Source organism: Carcharhinus amblyrhynchos, chromosome 18 (genome assembly GCF_965287045.1).
Source record: "Carcharhinus amblyrhynchos chromosome 18, sCarAmb.v2.hapA, whole genome shotgun sequence".
Lineage (NCBI taxonomy): Eukaryota > Metazoa > Chordata > Chondrichthyes > Carcharhiniformes > Carcharhinidae > Carcharhinus > Carcharhinus amblyrhynchos.
Window position 1 is genome coordinate 41,285,615 of NC_137341.1, and position 20,395 is coordinate 41,306,009.

At 42.4% G+C, this 20,395-nt stretch overlaps 1 protein-coding gene across 1 annotated transcript in view; it reads right to left on the minus strand.

Moving 5' to 3' along the window:
• The window catches only part of cacna1ha (calcium channel, voltage-dependent, T type, alpha 1H subunit a), a 252,931-nt gene that overhangs the window by 170,363 nt on the left and 62,173 nt on the right, over positions 1-20,395 (minus strand). The window contains 1 exon segment of the mRNA XM_080206889.1: positions 1,877-1,969. Within this exon segment, the coding sequence (XP_080063015.1) occupies positions 1,877-1,969 (93 nt within the window).

The following is a 20,395-nucleotide window of genomic DNA, read 5'->3' on the forward strand; positions in this document are numbered from 1 at the left end:
TTAGTGGACCTGGGCCACAATTGTCCAGACTCAATTGCCGTAATGGCCTTGCTGGTGAAGGCTCTCATTGGCGAGGGCCACAAATGGTCCCCATCAATGGGGACTTGACGGTGGCCCCGCCAGTAGGACCGGAGGCCATTAGGCCCACCCCCCTCCCCGGATGGTCTGAGATAGAGGATCAGTTGCAGCCTGGGATCCAGGCACTGACCAGCTAGCACTCTGGCACAACCTACCAGAACCCAGGGGGAAGAGCAGGGCCATGATGGGGCGAGGCCTAAGGTAGGCGGGCAGTGGGAGGCTGCACACACTGCAACTGGTGATTGGCTGGGGGAAAATCTGCACTCTCTGCAACTGGCAATGCACTGGGTTGGGGGGAGGTCTGCACTCTGAATTCAACAAGGGTTGGTGGGGTGGGAGATGTGGGCGGGGGTGGTGGGATCAGCCAGGAACAGCAGCAATTCTGTTGCACAGAACAGAGAGATATATGCATGCGCAACTGTGCCTTCTTGTGTGAGCAGTCGGCTTTTGGGAAGCTTAGGCCCCAAACCCTCCCTCTACTGATTTGCACTAAATGCCAAATGATTTCATTTCTGGCCTTACCAAAACACCAAATCTGAAACCCATTTTCACGTTCGTTCAGCACTGAGAGTTGTTCTGTTAAGATTGCTCACTCCTTCCACACTTGTTTTCCTAGTTCATAATAGGAACTATCATGAACTAATAGTTCATACCAAAATGAACACCAATAAAAGGGTAATGGAAAAATATGTGCATCTATCTGTTTGATGCTTATTATTATGGCATTTGAGGTATGCATGCATATTCTAGTGTGCTTTCTAAGTGAATTCTCATTTCTAGGAATGTGTACACTCTATGATTCCGGCCTCAATCTTCTTAAGCGTGGATCATGAATAGCCCTGTCACAGCTGTGAAGTCTCTACTGCTAGCAGAATGGTTGGGTCAAGTCTGCCTTCTGGTTCTTGGATAGTTGGAGGATGAGCGGAGGAATCATGTGGAACTGCTTCTACAAAAGAGAAACATCTCTACCAAGCCTATTTCCATGTAAAGCATAGCTGAAGCTTCCATATCACTGTGAATCTGCAGCTGCAGAGCCTTTGTGGCATCACTGACATCTTGGTAGCCTGTCACTGCCTGGCAAGCTCATCAAGTCATCATGCCCAATGCTGCCGCCAAGGTCTGAATGGCAGCTGTTTGTTCAGCGCACTGCAGGTGGCTCTGAACTGATATTCTATCCAAGATAGTCTGCAAATTCTGCATGATGGCACTTAGCATTGCCTTCACAGCAGGACTCCGCTGATATTTCTCCAAAGGTCCCACAACCTCTTGTCTTTAAAATGTGCTCTTCCCTTGAAGTTTGGGCCTGACCTCAACAGCTAGGGAGCAAGGTGACCTCATCCTTGAGAAAAGGCTTCCTGCTACTCCTCTTCTGTCTGATCCTGCTCATGCTCAACAGTGCTCTGACTTACTCTCTGTGCTGTCCTTAGCTGTATATTCAATCTATTGGAGTGGGTGTATCTAAGCTGGCAAGGGAATAAAGTATATTCACTTTATCAGGCTGGGCTACTAGATATGCTGGTGCTGCTACTTTGATTCTTTATTCTTGAAATATATTTCTCTTTGGGTACATAATCTAACCTATTTTATGTCAAAATAGTTTATGAATCAAATAAAATGCCTAATATATTCATTAAAAATGAACTAAACAATGTTTTAACTATGTTGCCCACATGCAATAAAATTAACTCTATTCTAATCTGAAAACTCACCCTAATAAGTAATGTCTTCGAAAATATATCATATGCAAATATTCACCATTAAATATAGATTTTCAAGCTCTTAAATTGCATATACTTACTATTATAAGCAGTATAAAATATATAAAATTGTAAAAAGAATGTGCATCCATAACATAATACATGATGTCCACCCATCCTTCCAGGGTAATAACCTGGCGAGAAAATAACAAATATTATTTGATATCTTTTTTCTGACAATAATAACAGATGACTAATTTCAGCATGCAAAAGCCAATAATAGCTTTCCTTATCTAACTTCATCCAATTGCTTTGCATGAGAGCAGAGATGTTTAATTACCCAACACTTTTAACAGAATTGCAACTGGAATTTATAAATGTGCATGCATATACAAACTTACAGATATATAATTCTAAAACTTTCATTAAAATTAAGTAATCTAAAAGCAAATTTAAATCATTATTCCTCGTCTTTTTATTACTTTTCTTATCCTTTCATTTTTTTAAAGCATGCATTATTAGTCTGATACCAATAATTAATTGCAGAAGTGTCAACCAATTCTCCGACCTCGCCCATGGTTGGGATTCTCCGGTCCCGCTGCAGTATTTGGAGGTTTGGCTCAGCACCAAATTCTCTATTCTCGCTTGCAGCATACAACACCAGAGATTTCCATCCACGGTTCTACATTAAACTCTTATCCTCTACCTTAATTCACTAATATTATATGCACATATTGCTTATGATGAGGGGGCAGGTCTAACAGAATGATGAGAGTCTTTGACCTAGAAATTCAGCAGTTTCAGCACCTCACCTGCAGATTTCTAATAGCCAGTTTTACAACATGAAGACCTGAGGAGCCCAGGGTTTTGGGACTCATTGACATGTAGAAGGTACAGCCCAGACAGGAAAATGTGCCAATGTGCAGATAAGTAATTGGATGAAGGTTGCAGTGGTCCACTTATTATTAGCTGGCCTTTACAGTGCAACAAAGGGGGAGGCTAGGAGTCAGGGCTAGAGAGAGATCAGAGGAGCTTCCAGGTCAGAGTTGGGTGTAAAGTTGGAGATGTCAGAAGCGGCTACTTAACTTTGTTACCCTGGAGGCAATCAGCATTGGTGCTGGCTACCTCAGGCACAAGCCAAGGTGGAAAGAAGGAGTAAAAGCAGGAGTTTGTGTTTGCATAAAGCCTGTTTATAATATGGTTAAAGGATATCTCTTGTTTGGCCTATGCCAAAATGGCAGCCAGTGCAGCTTGTTACAGAATTGCATGCAGAGTGGATGTCCTTTTGGACACAGAATAACAGCAATTAGCACTGAAAATCCCTGGGCTACAAAGCCAAATTTCCAGCCCTATCTCTACAGAAAGGATCTCTACACAAGCCAATTCTGGAAGAATATTTTGACAGACATATACCGGATATTTTTTAACCAAGATATCATCTTAATACTGATCACTCATTTTATGGATGTATCAGCACTATATGTACAGTTCACTGAACAGTTCACTGACCAAATAGCAACATAAAAATGAGCACCACCACCACCCTTAGAACAATGACTGGTTTATTAGGTATTTGTTTAAAAGATATGATACCTTTTTCCTTCAGTAAGACAAGTCAATTTATTAAAGTTTCACAGCAGGTAGCAGCTGAATTAGCAGCCCTCTTGAAGCCTGATACTGTTTAAGAAATGAGTGAATTCACATTGAATTATTGAAAACCATCAACTCGATTTGAAATTACTCCATTCTCAACATTGATTGAAAAATGGCTCTTCAACATTCTTTGTCAGCCTGTGAACCTGAACCATTACCAGCTACATACTTGGCAAAAACAACTTAAAGTTCTGAAACTGACTCCTTCCCAAGTGGAATTAAAAGATTCAGCCAGCACATGGGCAACACACTACCAGTAGTTTCAATTAATGCACTGCATTGCTGCTTGTAGATTCATTGAATCTTGGGATGGTTACAGTGTGGAAGAATTATGTCAATGCCAACTCTTTTTGACAGCTTGTTCTTACTGTCCCACCTTTACTCCAGAACCCTGTTAATCTTTTCTCTTCAGATAATCATTCTATTCCCTGTTGAAATCCATGATTGAATTTACCTCCACCACAGACTTGAGTATTAGTGTATTCTAGCCACCCAAAGCATGTACCCCTTTTCCTTATGTTACCTTTCGTGATTTTGCCATGCACCCTAAATTGGCACCCCAATGGGAACAGTTTCTTTCTACTTACTTTGTCCAAACTCTGAACGCTTTGAATGCTTCTAGCAAATCTCCTCTCAACAGTTCTTCTAAGGAGAACTGTCCAAGCTTCATTCTGCCAGATTGGAGTTCAGCAAGCTAAAAATTTGTTAAGGCCACTGGCAGGCATCATGGGGATCATGATGCATGATAGGTGGTTACTCTGCACCCAATCGTGTTGAGGCATGCAGTATGCAAACTTCACATGACTTCCACATTTCAATAATTGATGTATTGGCCAGTGTGAAAGACACTGCTGCTGCATATTTGATTTGACTTATTATTATTACATGGGTTGTGATTCAGTGAAAAGTATTGTTTCTTGCATGCTATGCAGACAAAACATAACGTTCATAGAATACATAGGGGAGAAGAAAAGGAGACGGTGTAGAATGTAGTGTTACAGTCATAGCTAGGGTGTAGAGAAAGATCAGCTTAATATATGGTAGGTCTATTCTAAAGTGTGATGGCACCAGGAAAGAAGCTGTTCTTGCATCAATTAGTATATGACCTCAAACTTTTGTATCTTTTTGCTGATGGAAGAAAGTGGAAGAGAGAACGTCCAGGGAGTGTGGGGTCCTTAATTATGCTGACTGCTTTTCTGAGACAGAGTCAATGGATGGAAGGCTGGTTTGAATGATGGATTGGGCTACCTTCACAACCCTTTGTAGTTTCTTGCGAACTTGGTCACAGCAGGATACATCCTGAAAGGGTGCTTTCTAGGGTGCATCTGTAAAGATTGATGAGAGTCAGCGGGGGACATAGGAGTGGGCACAGCTAGCACAATGTTCAGTTTGCCTACACCTTATAAAGGCAGCCTGTGCCTCCAGCTGCTTGAACCGTGTCAGAGAGTGTTTAGGGGAGCAACAGATAACAAAGAGGGTGCCCAGATTCCCTGGTGGGGCACTGGAGACTTTAGTTCAGAACACTGAGAGTACGGCAAATGGAATGATGGAATTTAATTCTCTTACCTCAGGCAAGCTTGGAGATGGAGGGCATTGAATTTGTAGGGTGGCAGATGGGGATCTCAGCCCCACCTCAATTAAGTTCAGAGACAGCCGTTTTGCCCTTCAGCCAATGAAGGCCCTTAGACATGCAATTCAATCCCATTTAAGGCCTCATTCTGTTGTTGATGATATGCATTCAGCTGCTAGCAGGGGCCTTTCCCTGCAGTAAGCCCAAAAAGCAAACTCATTTTGGGTTGCTTGAGGACTTTCAAGAAAGGGATCATTCATTCAAAGACACAGTGCTTGATCAAGTGACCCAAACTTTGGGAAGGAGAAGATATCAACCGAGAGCCACCTCCCTGTCTTGCTGCCTTCCCCCCTCCCCCGTGACCCCCATATTCTGACCCTCACTCTACTCACTCTTGAGGGGACCAAACAGACTGACTGGCAGCAGCCCTCGAGGTCAGGGTTTCTGCTCCTGGACAGAAACCTTCCTGCAAAAGACTTGCCATAGCCCAGGAGGCACTTAATGTCTTCCCAAAAGATGGTGACATGGAACTCTTGTTGGCTCTTTAGCTAACAAGATGCCTATTGTCTCCATTAAATATTACCCAATGCTTCTACAATGACCCGCAAAACACACTTTTTAAAGGAAATCAGAGGAGGTGACCATTGATATCAGGAGATTGACCCTGAAAGACCTTGTGGCAGTACTGAAAAATATTCAATGACTTCACATGAGTGGTCATGTGCAAATGCATCTTCAAATACCAAATCCTTGCTCAAACTGCAACCATCATGTCTGTGGATTCCAGTGCTCAAAAGGGCAGTCAGGCTTTCACAGCAGTCCAGCAATCTGTACTGTGGCAGACTACTAAGCTGTTGAAGTGCTTAGTGCCTTTTGCTGTTAACAGCCAACTAGCCCAGAATGATGTTGCCCATACCAAGGTGGTGCAGTCTGAAGTCCTCAAGGCCTAAAGCTGCTTGAGGTCATCCTAAAAAGGCCATCTACCGTATTCCTAGTGAAAGTCAACAGTCTTTCACAAGTCATGCTGTATGGCTATTGAAGCAAATGTATCTGCAAGACAGGCACTGAGGGAATGCATACAAGTGAATAGTTCATTTACAGATGTATTAAAGTTTATTTATTAGTCATAAGCAAGGCTTAAATTAACACTGCAAAGAAGTTACTGTGAAATTCCCCTAGTTGCCACAGTCCGGCACTTGTTCAGGTCAATGCATCTAACCAGCATATCTTTCAGAACGTGGGAGGAAACCGGAGCACCTGGACGGGACCCACACAGACACAGGGAGAACATGCAAACACAGACAGTTGACCCAAGCCAGGAATCGATCCTGGGCCCCTGGTGCTGTGAGGCAGCAGTGCTAACCACTGTGCTACCGTGCAGCCCCTAGTATTGGAAGTGTTGTTAGATAACACTATTACAGATATTTTTGTATGGTTTCTTTTATTTCAAGGTACTGGTCAGCCGAGATGCTGTGACAGAAAGATGGGGAATTTTAGCACAGTGATCGGATTTCGGAGAAATCAGAATCTGAATTGCCTGTCTGAAGTAAAGAGGTACCTCATCTTTACCTCCTCCTCCTCCTCTTCCCAAAGTGCTTGCCAAAGGCCTTGTGGCAAGGGTTGGCATAGATGGGTGGAATTTTCCAGTCCCGCCCACCATGGGAATAACAGGCAGGAGACAAACAATGCAAAGTGTATGGGCGCAATCAAAAATTCTTCCCAGAGATTTTGTGGAGCACCCAGGCCTTCATAAATTTGGAGACATGTAAGTTCTGGCAAATACTGGAGGGCCCTCCTCAAGCAGTTCAGGCAACAGGATACCAATTTCAGAATACCAATGGTTTGTGCCACAATGTCCCTCATGGCTGCACAGATCTCGCTGCAGGTGCCTTGTCCAGGCATGACCGGTTGGCAAATGGGAGTCATGAGCCAGGTGTAGAGCAGGTACCCTGAGTCACCATCTTCTGGTTCATCTTGGTGGCTCAAATATTGCCACAAGATGAAAGTATTGTGACTGCTGCCAGAATAGTGGATATTCATTGTCATGATGTTCTCTAATGGCTGCGCACAAACTTCATGTTCAGTGAGCAGTGCTGTGGCACATCCTCCCATTTATACTTGGGCCCTGCAGAGCCACATCAAAGCAGTCAATGCCTCCTTCAGTATTGTGGATCCCTATAGCCTGGCAAATTCACTTGGCTACTCCCCCTGCCTTGCCCTGGTAGGACACAAAACTATGAAGACCCTCTCTGATGGAGAGGGGCTCCATCAAATCCACGATGGAGGAGGGTATGACAAACTGTGTGAATTGCCAATGTTGTCTGCTAACATCTGGAAGTATTTCTTGCTATGGAAATTGAGGGTGAGAGTAATCTTCATGCCTAGTGGTAGTATCATCCTCACCCTGCTGTCTGATTGCAGGAGGTTACATAGTTCACTGACTATCTCATTGGTGAGCTGAAACTGTCTCAGATCCTGCTCCTGGCTGAGATGTAGGTAGGGACTGTGCCCCTTGGATAGGACATTTGATTGAGTCCCCCTCCTCTCCCTGTGCATAGCTTCCCCTCTTTGCTGCCTGTGTTATATGTCCTTGTAATGCTGTTGTCCAAGAGGGACTGCAACTGTAGACAGCATTAGTGAAAACAGACTTTCTGCTGACAGACCTTCTAACTCACTGACCTTTTCATGAAAATGCAACACTAGTCCATTTTGAATGAAAAAACTTGTTTAAACTTCCCCAACAACACTGAACACAGTACTTCCATCATTTGGTACTGTCAGGAAAGTCAAAAACACCGCAGCCAGAAGTCTCATGCTGATACTATTAAATAATAAGGGGGTCTTTTGTGCAGCTTAAACTAGGACCAGTGAGGTCCAAAATTGCAGATTAGGAACCAGATCATAGGAATATAGGAATTAGGAGCAGAAATAGGCAATTTAGCCCTTCGAGCCTGTTCCACCATTCAATCAGATCATGGCTGATCTCTCCCTGGTCTCAAATCCTGTTCTCCATTCCCTTTACATGATTTTTAAAATCAAAAATGTATCTATCTCCTTCTTGCAATCATTCAACGTTCCACCGCACTATGAGGCAGCGAGTTCCACAAATTCACCACCTTCTGTGAGAAGCAGTTCCTCCTCATCTCATTTTTAACTGTACCTTCTCTCAACTTATACCTCTCACCTCTTGTTCCAGTTTGCCTCACCAGATCAGCATTAGCCACTGTTCGACATCACAGTCTGTCTGCTCTACATTTGGAGGGTGGAGGGCGGGGAGGCGGGGGGGGATTCTCCAGTCCCACTGCACTAAAGTATGCATCCATGCTCGGCGTCCGACCCCACACACGTCTCCCAAAGCCGAATCTTTAAGTGCGTCAGCTCTGCACCTGAAATAGGCCGCAGCTGCATTTTGTATTCAACAGGACATTTAAATATAATTTAAAATATGATTAACGGGCCCAGGACTGAAGTCTCCGGGCCCACCTGCCTCTCTCACTCTGCTAGTGGTGTTTCACTCCAGTGGAGTTTACAGTAGCTCCCCACTTTTGGGGAGCTGGTGTCCCAAACCCGCTGGAGTGAAGGAAGAGCAATTGCAGCCCCCTAGATGGTTCAGCAGTGGAAGGGGGGCTGTCCCCTGGGCATTGGCACCTTGGCAGTGCCAGCCTGGCCCCCGGGAGGGAGTGGGGCTGAGGGCAATGCGGAGGCTGTGGAGCTGGCCAGCAATTGGGAGGCCAACCAAGCTTCATTTTGAAACTCCTACTGAAGAAAAAAACCAGCGGGATTTATTCCAGTTTTCGCTGCACTCTGCTTGAGTGCCCACATAACCTTGGCGTACCATGAAAGCTGAACTGGAAGTGATACAGTTGACATTTCATGAGCTCCAGCCTTCCATAGCAACATCACATGGCTCTATGCAAGCAAATTTTCCAACAGTGCTGTCAGCATTGGTGGGTATAATTACACCATCATTATCAGGTAGTATTTTTTAAATTAACCAAGATACTTAGGCCATACAGAGGTGCTCGGTGGTGCAGCTTTCAATAAACATACACATAAGCATCAATATTACATAAGTCCCAATAAATGAAAACAACAGTTACAAAACTTTCAGCTCTGCAGAAACTCATTTCTTATGGTCAAATGTTTTCTCTTTGTGCTCAATGTTAACCTTCCTCAAACCAATTTCTTATATTAGTTTATGAGATGTGTATTAATGAAGTCTTTGGTCAGCTATACTCAGTTGTTGTGGGTATGCTCCCAGGTGAAGCAGCCAATCCTACCTACACATCTGCAACCAGATATGGAGGAATGGCGTGATAGCACTGCTGCCTCACAAAGCCAGAGACCTGGGCTCGATTCCAGCCTTGGGTGACTTTCTGTGTGGAGTTTACATGTTCTCCCAGTGTCTGTGTGGATTTCCTCTGGGTGCTCCAGTTTCCTCCGAAGGTTAGGTGGATTGGCGATGCTAAATTGCCCTTCAAATGTGTAGGTTAGGGGAATTAGCAGGGTGAATGCATGGGGTTGCAGGGATAGGGTGAAGTTGTGGTGGGCCTGGGTAAGATGCTCTGTCGGAGAGTCGGTGCAGACCCGATGGGCCAAATGGCCTCCTTCTGCACACAAGAAATTCTACCTGCTGTACTAGAGCTGAATCCATTGCGTATGGAAAGCCACCAAAAGCTTTAAATGGCAACATATTAAACAAATAATGAGGGATGTTGATAACATGCTGTCCATTGACGACAAACACTTCAAACAGACGGTGCTGCATGCAGTATTCTGTAGCAGCTGTGACAGCAGGTGCTTGCATTCTGTTTATGGCTAATGCTGAAAAGTCGCTTCAAATACCCACAGCATATTGCATGATGTTTATTTATTGGATTTGGTGTCGTGTTTCTAATCCCTAATGGGTGGCAATGACACCTGAATATTTGAAAAACTGAAAATATACTGTTTTGTTCCCACTGCTTCTGTCAACTTCAGCAGGGAGGACGAGAGTCTGACAGCACAGGGTACTTCAAAATCCAGAAAATATTGGTTGATATTGAGCTGTGACTTTATTAACTGCCTCCAGGAAATTAATTTAAATCAGCGCTGTCAATCTCAGTTAAGGAAAAACAGAGCAATTAAAGCGATCATTTGGAATCTCCAGCAGGGAAGGTGATTGCAGAAGCCACTGAGGATTTTGTGATTTCGCCAGAACAATTATGTTAGCTTCATGGTGACATCCCAATTTTTGTTAAAGTGCATTATTCTAGGGTACCAAGAGGTTCTCGCCTCTACTCTAAGTGGTGCTATCCCCTGCTGGTTGTATAATAAGAACCACAGGAAGCGTATCTGCCTAACATTCACAAACACTATTTAACAAATCAGACTGAACCATGGCACCCTGTAGGTGGTCGCTAATTACTTATTGGTGTGGTGTAATTTTGCAGTAAAACTGTTGAATATGTAGCAAAACAGATCGCAAGCAGAAATTCACATTTCTTCCTGGGCAATATGCTGTTTGACGTAAAGTAAACATAGTCAAAGCATTATTTTGATTAACACAGAGACTAATTCTTTTTCATTCTTTCACGGGATGTGGGTTTTGCTGGCAAGGCCAGCACTTGTTGCCCATTGCTAATTGTTCTTATACTGAGTGGGTTGCCAGACAATTTCAGGGGACAGTTAAGAGTCAACCACATTGCGGCTGCTCTGGAGTCAAATGACCAGATAATGACAGCAGATTTCCTTCCCTAATGGACACTAGAGAAACAAATGGTTTTCTTTTTGATATCAATCGACAATATTTTTTTTAAAAAAAAATTTTACTTTATCCTTAAAGTTACAAAGCTAACGTTCAGAAAGCACCAGGCAAACCCAAATCCATTCCTTGCTTACACCAAAATCTAATTTAATCCAATTCATGGTCCCCACAAAAGAGACAAACAAGATCCAAGCTGACAAGATAAGGCTTTGCACCCCGTCTTGGGTTTGATCTGATGCTTGATCTTAGCCAAAAGCCTGAGACCGTTACTGAGACTAGCTTTTCAATTCCAGATTATTGGTTGAATTTAAATTTCACCAGCTGCCACGGTGGTATTTAAACCCTTTTCCCCAGAACATTTATCTGGGCCTCTGGATAAATAGTCCAGTGATGCTACCACAATGCCTCTTTTTCTCTCCTTTTTGTACTCTGGGATCCTTCCAATTTGGTATTGCCCATATGTTTGGCAATGAGAAATATTCAGTTTGTTTCACAAAAGGTATTCAATTTATATATTGGAAATAAAGACTAAATAATAGTAATGTAGCATAGTTCAGCAAACCATTTGTCAAAGAAAGATTCATGTTTTGAGTTCTGGTGAAAGGCATCACCCAACAGACTAACTTATCTCTTTAGTTCAAGCCATGACTGACCACTTTTACAAATTAATTTATTTTTAATTATAATTTGTTAAGATTCTCGGATCCGTGCCTTTAACAGCAGAAGATTAAATTAACACCAACAACTTGTGCTTACATAACTTTGATGTAAAAGCCACTCAGGATTTTATGGAAAATATATTGGATGGAATTTTCTGGAAAAATGTTGATCATTAGTAAAATGATTGAAGAGGTCATTAGCAGTGCCATCAAGTAGAATTTGTGTAACAATAATGTGCTCTCTCACATTCAGTTTGGATTCTGCCAGGTCACTCAACTCCTGACTTCATTACAGCCTTGGTTCAAACATGGACAAAAGAATTTAACTTCAGAGGTGAGCTGAGATTCAGTCAAGGCAGCATTAGACCAAGTGTGGCATTAGGGAGCCCAAGCAACCCCAGAATCAATGAGAATCAGGGGGAAAATTGTCCACTGGTTGGAGTTATACCTGGCAAAATGGAGGATGGTTGGAGGTCAAACATCTCAGCTCCAGGACATCACTACAGGAGGTCCTCAGGTTAGAGGACTACAACTAAGTAATTTCAGCTAAGAAGCAATAACCTTCCTTCTACCATAAGATCAGAAGCAGGTATGTTCACTGACGATTAAACAATGTTCTGCACCATTCACAATTACGCAGACATGAATGAAGCCCATGTCCAAACGCAGCAAGATCTGGACAATATCCAGGCTTGTGCTGACAAGTGACAAGAAACAATCACACCATACAAGTGCCAGATAATGACCATCTCCAGCAAGAGAGAATCTAACCATCACCCCATGACATTCAACGGCATTACTGTCTATGAATCCCCCAGTATAAATATCCTAGGGGTTACCTTCAAGCAGAAACTGAACTGGCCTTACCAATTTGTATTCCAAGAACAAATCAGAGGCTAAGAGTTCTGGGGTGAGTAACTCACCTTCTGACTCTCAAAGGGTCAGAAGTATGATGGAATACTTTTCACTTCCCTGGATGAATGTAGCTTCAACTACACTCAAGAAATTTGACCATCCAGGATGAAGCGGCATGCTTGTTTGCCACCACATTCAGAAACATTGCCTCCACACTAACACATAATTACAGCTGTTTGTATCATCTGCACCATACACTGTAGGAACCTTCCAAACCTATGACCAATACCACCCAGAAGAACAAGGGCAGCAGGCACATGGGAAAACCACAATGTAGAAGTTCCCCTCCAAGCCACACAACATCCTGACTTGGAAATATATCGCCATTCCTTCACTGTGATTCTGTCGACAGGATGATGGGTGTACCTTCACCACAGGGACTGCAACAGTTAAGGAAGCAGTTCGCCACCACCTTCTCAAGAACAATTAGTATCGGACAATAAATGCTAACCTAGCGAGTGATGCCCACATCCCATTAATGAATTTAAAATACCTGACTTGATTAATTTTTCAAGCATTCCTTGCATGATCAGGAAAGGCACTGTTTTAGGCTGCTGTACTTACGACAATCTTACTAATCTCTAACTTTTAATAATGACAAATCTGCCCCATAGTCCTCCTTATCAAAATTTTTACCTATTTAATAATTGAGATTTAACTAATTTGAGATATTTTAAACATGCAAACTGGCTCGTCAAATTAGCAACATCATTTATTAATATCCATTAATTTTAAACCTAAGTTTAATTAAGACACTGATGTTTGTTGAAATTTCACCTTAATGTAACATGTAGGCAACACCATCTGAACTACAGTCAATTATTTCTAGACCAGAAGGGCATTTATTTGGGATTTATGTAAGAAAGATTTTGCTGCAACTTCTGAAGTCAGCCGATAGTTCGTTTCATCAATGTAATAGAATTATAGCCATATTTAGGTGGCAGTTGCGGCCCAGCACATCCACCAGAGTTAAAAGTATGTGGGTTCAAGCCCCACTCATATCTGGTCATTATCACCCTGCTATTTCTAGGACCTTGCAGTGTACAAGTTGGCTGCCAAGTTTTCCTCAGTAGTGACTACGCTTCAAAAGAAGTATCTAATTTTTCATCTTATATTTGTTCCACCACATCAGTTTTCCATGTCATATTAAGTGTTGCCAATTTTGTTTTGCATTCTATTTTTAAACCTGAAAGTCGATTACTGGCACTTGTTGAGACAAGGAATACCATTAGTGGAGAATGGAAATTCAAACAGTACCAGGCCTGACACATTGCAACCAAAGTTGTAGTTTAGTATACACACTGTATCCAAATACCTATGCTTTTTATTCCCTATGCTGGGATGACAAATGAACTGCCCAAGGGGTTTCTGCAGCAACTCATTGCTATTCCATGCGTCTGATGATGATCTCACCGTCCACCCAAGCTTGCACCTGGTATCACTTGCTACTTTACGCCAGGAGTACAGGCAATGGTGTGGCCTGCAAATAAGAACTTCTAGTCTTGAAACAGATCAGTGACTCCAAAGCACAGACTAGAATCCCCTCTCAAAGTATAAGGGCTCAGCCTGGGGCTTGAGGAGGTGCCTTTGGAAACTGGAGGACATCGCTCAATGAAAGGAGAGTGACTGTTCTTGTAGCTCTTGGAGAAGTGTAGGTCCGATTAGCCCATTTAATAGATGGGTAAACTCAAACCTTATATTTCCTATTAGTTTAGATTTTCAATCACCAATAAAAGGGCTTAAGGAGTTCAGTTTGGATTGGTTTTGTGCTATGATTACAAATGCACTACAAGATAAACATCCAAACGTGTATCAAAAGAGGTTTGCGTTATTCTTCCACGGAATGAACCCGAGTTGTAAAATGCAATGGCTAAAACTGGTTATGTGTATAGCATGGACAATCAATTTGAACCATTCAGTTTATTGACTTATTTTATTTCAAAAGGATATCAAAGCCTGTGAACATTTTAACAGCTACATTTTAAATTGCTGATTGCAGTGATTTTAGAAGTATGTGGGTTTCATTTAGGCCTCACTCAGTAAATTAAACTGTAAGTAAATGTCTTTCAATGAACAGGATTATGAAAAGATGAGAAAAAAAGGTCATGGAACCATCAACGGTTTAGCTCGTATGAGGAAATAAGGGCAGTACAAAATTGGATTGTTTTATTGATATTGGACTATTACCTTGGCCTACAGTTTAAGTGTCACTAAAAGACCGATGTAAAAATGAAGAAGCAGTTCAGTGAGGGATCAACTTCTTTATAGAGGTTATTTAGACTAAAGTGGGCTTAATCTTCATTTATTCTATGGGTGAACAGAAATGTCTCTACTCAATATGAGCAAGAATATGAAGAATAGGTCAAGTCACAAGTGCTATAATATCTACACCATTGTGAACTTGGTTACAATTCATCAAATAAATTAATATTTCATACAGCAGTTGATACAGTTATTAACATAGTTTATATTCTTGCTTTTGAAAAGGACAAGAATGGACAGCAAATTAAAAAACCTCTTTTTTGGGGCTTTAAGGCCTTATACTCATTAACCACAGACTGTTTCAAAATCCTAGCCCATGTTTAGTTGATTTTCCATCATTTGATTCATTTATGGAGCTCCTCCCATTCTTCGGTCCCCTGTATCACTAACTGCCAAGTGAATCTCAATCAAGGGAAGAGAATTTCTGATTTATACTGAATGGGGGAAAACTTGGACAATGCCGAAGAACGAGCTGTTTAAGTCTGTCAATTTTTGTAATATTTGTTAAGCCGATCCCCATCACTGAAGTGCCCCATATACGTTACTGAGGTAAATTTCAGAAAGTACAGAGCTAGAAAGATCAAAAGGCTTAAAAATTCCAGTCCTTCCAACAAGCAAAATGAAATGTGCACATGCCATGGACTCTATAACTGGTGTACTTAATTTCCTGAGGGCAGTGTGTGGCTATAATTAAAACTTTCTAGAAAATACAGTTCTAGCACGTTCCACCTTTTCACCCTGCTGTAAACTCCCAAGTATTAAAGTTACATATCCAATTTTGACCAGGTATACAACATTGGCGACATCTTTCTAGCAGTACAAGAATCATAATGTTCCATTGACTATTAATCTATCCGGGTTACATACTCCTGAATCTGAAGCTTGGCTAACCTCCTTTTTAAAGAACTGGCAGCAAACTGAGAGTTTACCCCAGCATTATTTCCGGAACTCTGATTCTATGATCAAAATCAAATTTAAGTAAAATTGCACAAAATCAGCTTTTAAAATCTTAGGTCACATTTCCTTCTCATTCTTTACTGAACTAAAGTGAGTTCAACAAGCTTACTGGTTAGCCTTTCTTCATATCTATTGAATGGTCAAACAGTGGTTCTACCAGTGAGTGACACCGTATTAGAATGGTCTTATTTGATCTATAATTAAGTTATATATAAGAGTACTTCATGGGACTTTGTGATGGGGAAATGTATCTCTGGAAATGCAACATTTCAATGTAGCAGAGCCATTAACTTTCTTGGTGTTACGCTGCTTTGATCATCATTACTGAAGTTGATGCTGAGGATTAAAAATCTTTGTTTAGTAGCTCCCTGGAGGACTCAGCAAGTTTAAACCTGAAACATGCAGACAGATCAGAAATATTCCACATGCAGGTTATTTGTTTTACGTTGACTCTGTTGATCTTAGGTAGATAGCAGTAAAGGTATTACAATTGGCTTCAGTTAAGGAGGGAAAATCTGCCAGGCTTCCCACTCCATACAATAATAACAGCAACAATTTGAATTTATATAGCACCTCAATGTAATCAAGGGCAAAAGTTGGCACTGAGACACAAAGATGGATTAGTACAAGTGAACAGACTTTTGGTTCAAAGATGTGCAGATTAGGTGGATTGGCTGTGGTAAGTGCATGGGGTTAAACGGAGTGGGCGGGGAAGTAGGCCACATTTCAGAGGGTCAGTGCAGACTCAATGGGCTAGATGGTCTCCTTCTGTACTATAAGGTTTCTATGGATTCTATGGAGATACGTTTTAAGACGAAACTTAGAAAAGGAGAAAAAGGCAGAGAAGCTTATGACTTTAGGGTTCAGGACCTAGGCAACTGAAGTCCCCAGCAAAGGAAATCAGATCATGCAAAAAGTCCAGAGGAACAAATAGATTTCAGAGAATTGTAAGGTCAAAGAAAATTATGGAGATAGAAATCTGGTGCTGGTAGCATGAGCATTTTGGACATTTGAGACCAGATTTTCCCATTGGAGATGGAATCAGAAAGCAGAATCGATTCCAAGTCTCAAACCTCCCTCCATGCCTCAGCATTCCCTTAAGTGCAAGTTTCATGGAGTTGGAATATTAAAGAGGTATCTTCTGCTCAGTTAGTGGCTGAGGCATTGGGCGCTTGGGGGAGTAGTGTGGAAATGGAGGTGGGTCACCAGGGAAGTAGGTTAACGATTTGACCCAAATTGGCATCCATTGCTGTTTTCCTATCTCCCCATAGATAGATGTGGTCCAAAAAATGGAAAACCTTTTTGACAGTGGCAGAACGGGAAGATCCCACCACTGGCCAATGATGCGCATCTCCACTGCTGCAAATCACCACTGGGTGGGGTACAAATCCCACCTGATGCTCCTCGCTGAGGTTCAAGTGGGAGAATTGCTCCCTGAAGGCTATGGGTGAATATGCCCTCCACTCTTGCTCAAAGTTCTTCTCCCTGTTCACCATCTTCACCCCCTTCAAGCAGCTTACCCCTTTCAGTGTGGCCTCTATTCATTCTCCAATTCTTGCTGTATTCCATGAGGAAAGCCAGCTAATGCACCTGTACCTGGAATAATTGGTTTGTGGCGAAGCCTTTAAGTCAACAAAAGTCCTTCAAGCATCTGTCATATCATTCGCTGTAAATCTGTGCAACTTAAATAATTAAAGAAGGCCCCAACACTGGTAAAATTGGACCAATAAGTAGAAGAAAGCTGTATGCTAAGATAATACCTTTAACAATGCTATCAAGGGTCTTTCTTATTTCTCAACAGCTGTTTAGCTGTGCAAAACTAAGACTGGGCATTAGCTGGTATGTTAAATCCCAAACTGGCATTATTGTTGTTAAAATCAATGTTGCATGCTGATTGATGCCATGATCTTCCTGCTCTGCATACTTCAAGGTCAGTCACTGTGCACACACGCTAACCTTTGCTAATATGGCATCCAGTATGATTCACCCCAAAAGTGTGCACAAAAGCCACGGAAGCCTCTTTGGAGCTCTGTCAGCACTCATGGTACCCATAAAAAGGCTGCTAACAAGCCTAACTTGTCAGCCATTGGCAGAGTTTGAAATGCCCTCTATTAACCAATAGAGATATCAACTACTGAAGTTTGGATAACATTTGTCCTCCTTTGACCATTGCGAGCATCTGTGAAATATTACATTAAAAAAGAAATCAGTATAACACAGTCAACTGGAGTGCCTTGGGGAGTGCAGAGTTCAAATACCAGCAATGCAGTATTTATTACTGCTTTTTATTATGTGGGGTGAATCGACTCTGTCCCTATGGTACAGAAGCAAACAAGACAAATCGAGACGCACTGAAACTTAACAAGTTCTGTCAAATTTGGAAGTTCTTGACATTTCTGCATGTAATTATCCCATTGACTGGAGCTAAAGGGGAGAAAGAAATTTTCTGTAAGACCAGTGATCAATTATTACACTGCAAATATTTTATTAGAAATCTTTTTGGGATGATTCCCTGGTTGTAGGGCAACTGAAGTGAGAATGTAAACAGCAAAATATATTTGTATGCTATACAAAGAACAAAGAAAATTACAGCACAGGAACAAGTCCTTCAGCCCTCCAAGCCTGCAACAACCATGCTGACCAACTGAACTAAAACCCTCTACCCTTCCAGGGGCCACATCACTCTATTCCCATCCTATTCATGTATTTGTCAAGATACCCCTTAAAAGTCATTAACGTATCCATTTCCACTACCTCCCCCAGCAACGAGTTCCAGGCAGCCACTACTCTCTGTGTAAAACATCTATCTTGTACATCCCCTTTAAACCTTTCCCCTCACACCTTAAACTTGCGTCTCCTAGTAATTGACTCTTCCACTCTGGGAAAGAGCTTCCGACTATCCACTCTGTCCATGCCTCTCATAACCTTGTAGACTTCTATCAGGTCACCCCTCAACTTGGTCTTTCCAGTAAGAACAAACCAAGTTTCTCCAACTTCTCCTCATAGCTAATGCCCTCCATACCAGGCAACATCCTGGTAAATCTTTTCTGTACCTCTCCAAAGCCTCCACATCCTTCTAGATTGAGCACTATATTCCATGTGTGGCCTAACTAAGGTTCTATAAAGCTGCAACGAGACTTGGCAATTTTTAAGCTCAATGCCCCGGCTGATGAAGGCAAGCATGCTGTATGCCTTCTTGACTATCTTGCCACTTTCAGTGACCAGTGTACCTGTACACCCAGATCCTTTTGCCTATCAATATTTTTAAGGGTTCTGCCATTTATTGTATTAGACCTTCCAAAATGCATTACCTCACATTTGTCCGGATTAAACTCCATCTGCCATCTCTCTGCCCAAGTCTCCAACTGATCTACATCCTGCTGTATCCTCTAATGGTCCTCATCGCTATCTGCAAATCCACCAACCTTCATGTCGTCCACAAACTTACTAAGCAAACCAGTTACATTTTTCTCCAAATCATTTATATATATTACAAACAGCTAAGGACCCAGCACTGATCCCGAGTCACAGCCCTCCATTCAGGAACACACCCTTCCACTGCTACCCTCTGACTCCTTTGACAAGTCAGTTTTGTATCCTTGCCAGCTCACCTCTGCTCCCTTTTATACTTTCAAAACTGCACAGTAAACATTTTTGTCATCATATATCATGCCATCTACCTTGGACTTTGGAACTCTATTCTTGAAAAGGTTGTGGAAACTGAATCTTTGAATATTTTTAAGGCAGTGGTGGATAACTTCTTGGTAAGCTATGTACTGACAGGTTATCGGGAGAAGGTGGAGTGCCGATCTGAGGTTACTATCAAATCAGTTGGAGCAAGCTTGAGGGACTGAATGGCCTGCTCCTGATCCTTGTTTAATGTTGGCGCATAACTCAGAGGCAGATGGAGGGCTCGACACACGTGGAGGATGACATGCAAACCCATGCGGCCTTGCCTGCCGGCACACAGGCAGGCCCCTTGTTCAAAGGAACTCTGCTTGAACTCTGCCTCAGGAAGGAGGGGGAGCTTCCCACCATTCTCCAAGCCACTCCTGCTGGTCACCCTCCTGCTATCACTCATTCATGTCCCAGGATCCAACCTGAGTAGGTATTGTACTGGCAGTAGCCACTACCTCTCCAGTGGTGCTGCCAGTCAATAGCATTGCAAGCCTCTGATTGGCAGCAGCAGTAAGCAAGCAGGACTTTTGCCAATGGGGACCTTGATCCCAGGGAAGTCCCGCCACTGTTCAGTTATGTGCCTGAGTCTCACTTAATTCAGTGGACCTTCCTGAAAAGAGGCAATGAGGGGCTTTTACTGGCTCTCCAGCCAGCTGGCAAAACCCCTGTCGCCTCCATTAAACACTGTCTGTTTCTCTCCCCCCACATGCTGAATATTTCCAGCATCTTCTGTTTGCATATCTTTATTGCTTTAATTTCATTAAATGTTTGAGCCAAGTAGAAAAGGAAGTTCATTATAGCGAGTTCATTATAGGGTGGCACCGTGGTTAGCAATGCTGCCTCACGGTGCTAAGGTCTCAGGTTTGATTCCCGGCTTGGGTCAGTGTCTTCGTGGGGTTTGCATGTTCTCTCTTGTCTGTGTGGGTTTCCTCTGGGTGTTCCGGTTTCCTCCCACAATCCAAAGATGTGCGAGTTAGGAGGATTGGCCATGATAAATTATCCATTAGTGTCAGGGAGATTAGCAGGGTAAATATGGGGTTACAGGGATAGGGTCTGGGTAGGCATGTTGATGATGCAGGCTCCGGAAGCTCTGCACTGTAGGGATTCTATGAATAACTTTCCACATGTTCTCCCATTGTTTTCAACAAACTCTGAACAAAATACCAGTTACTCATGTAAA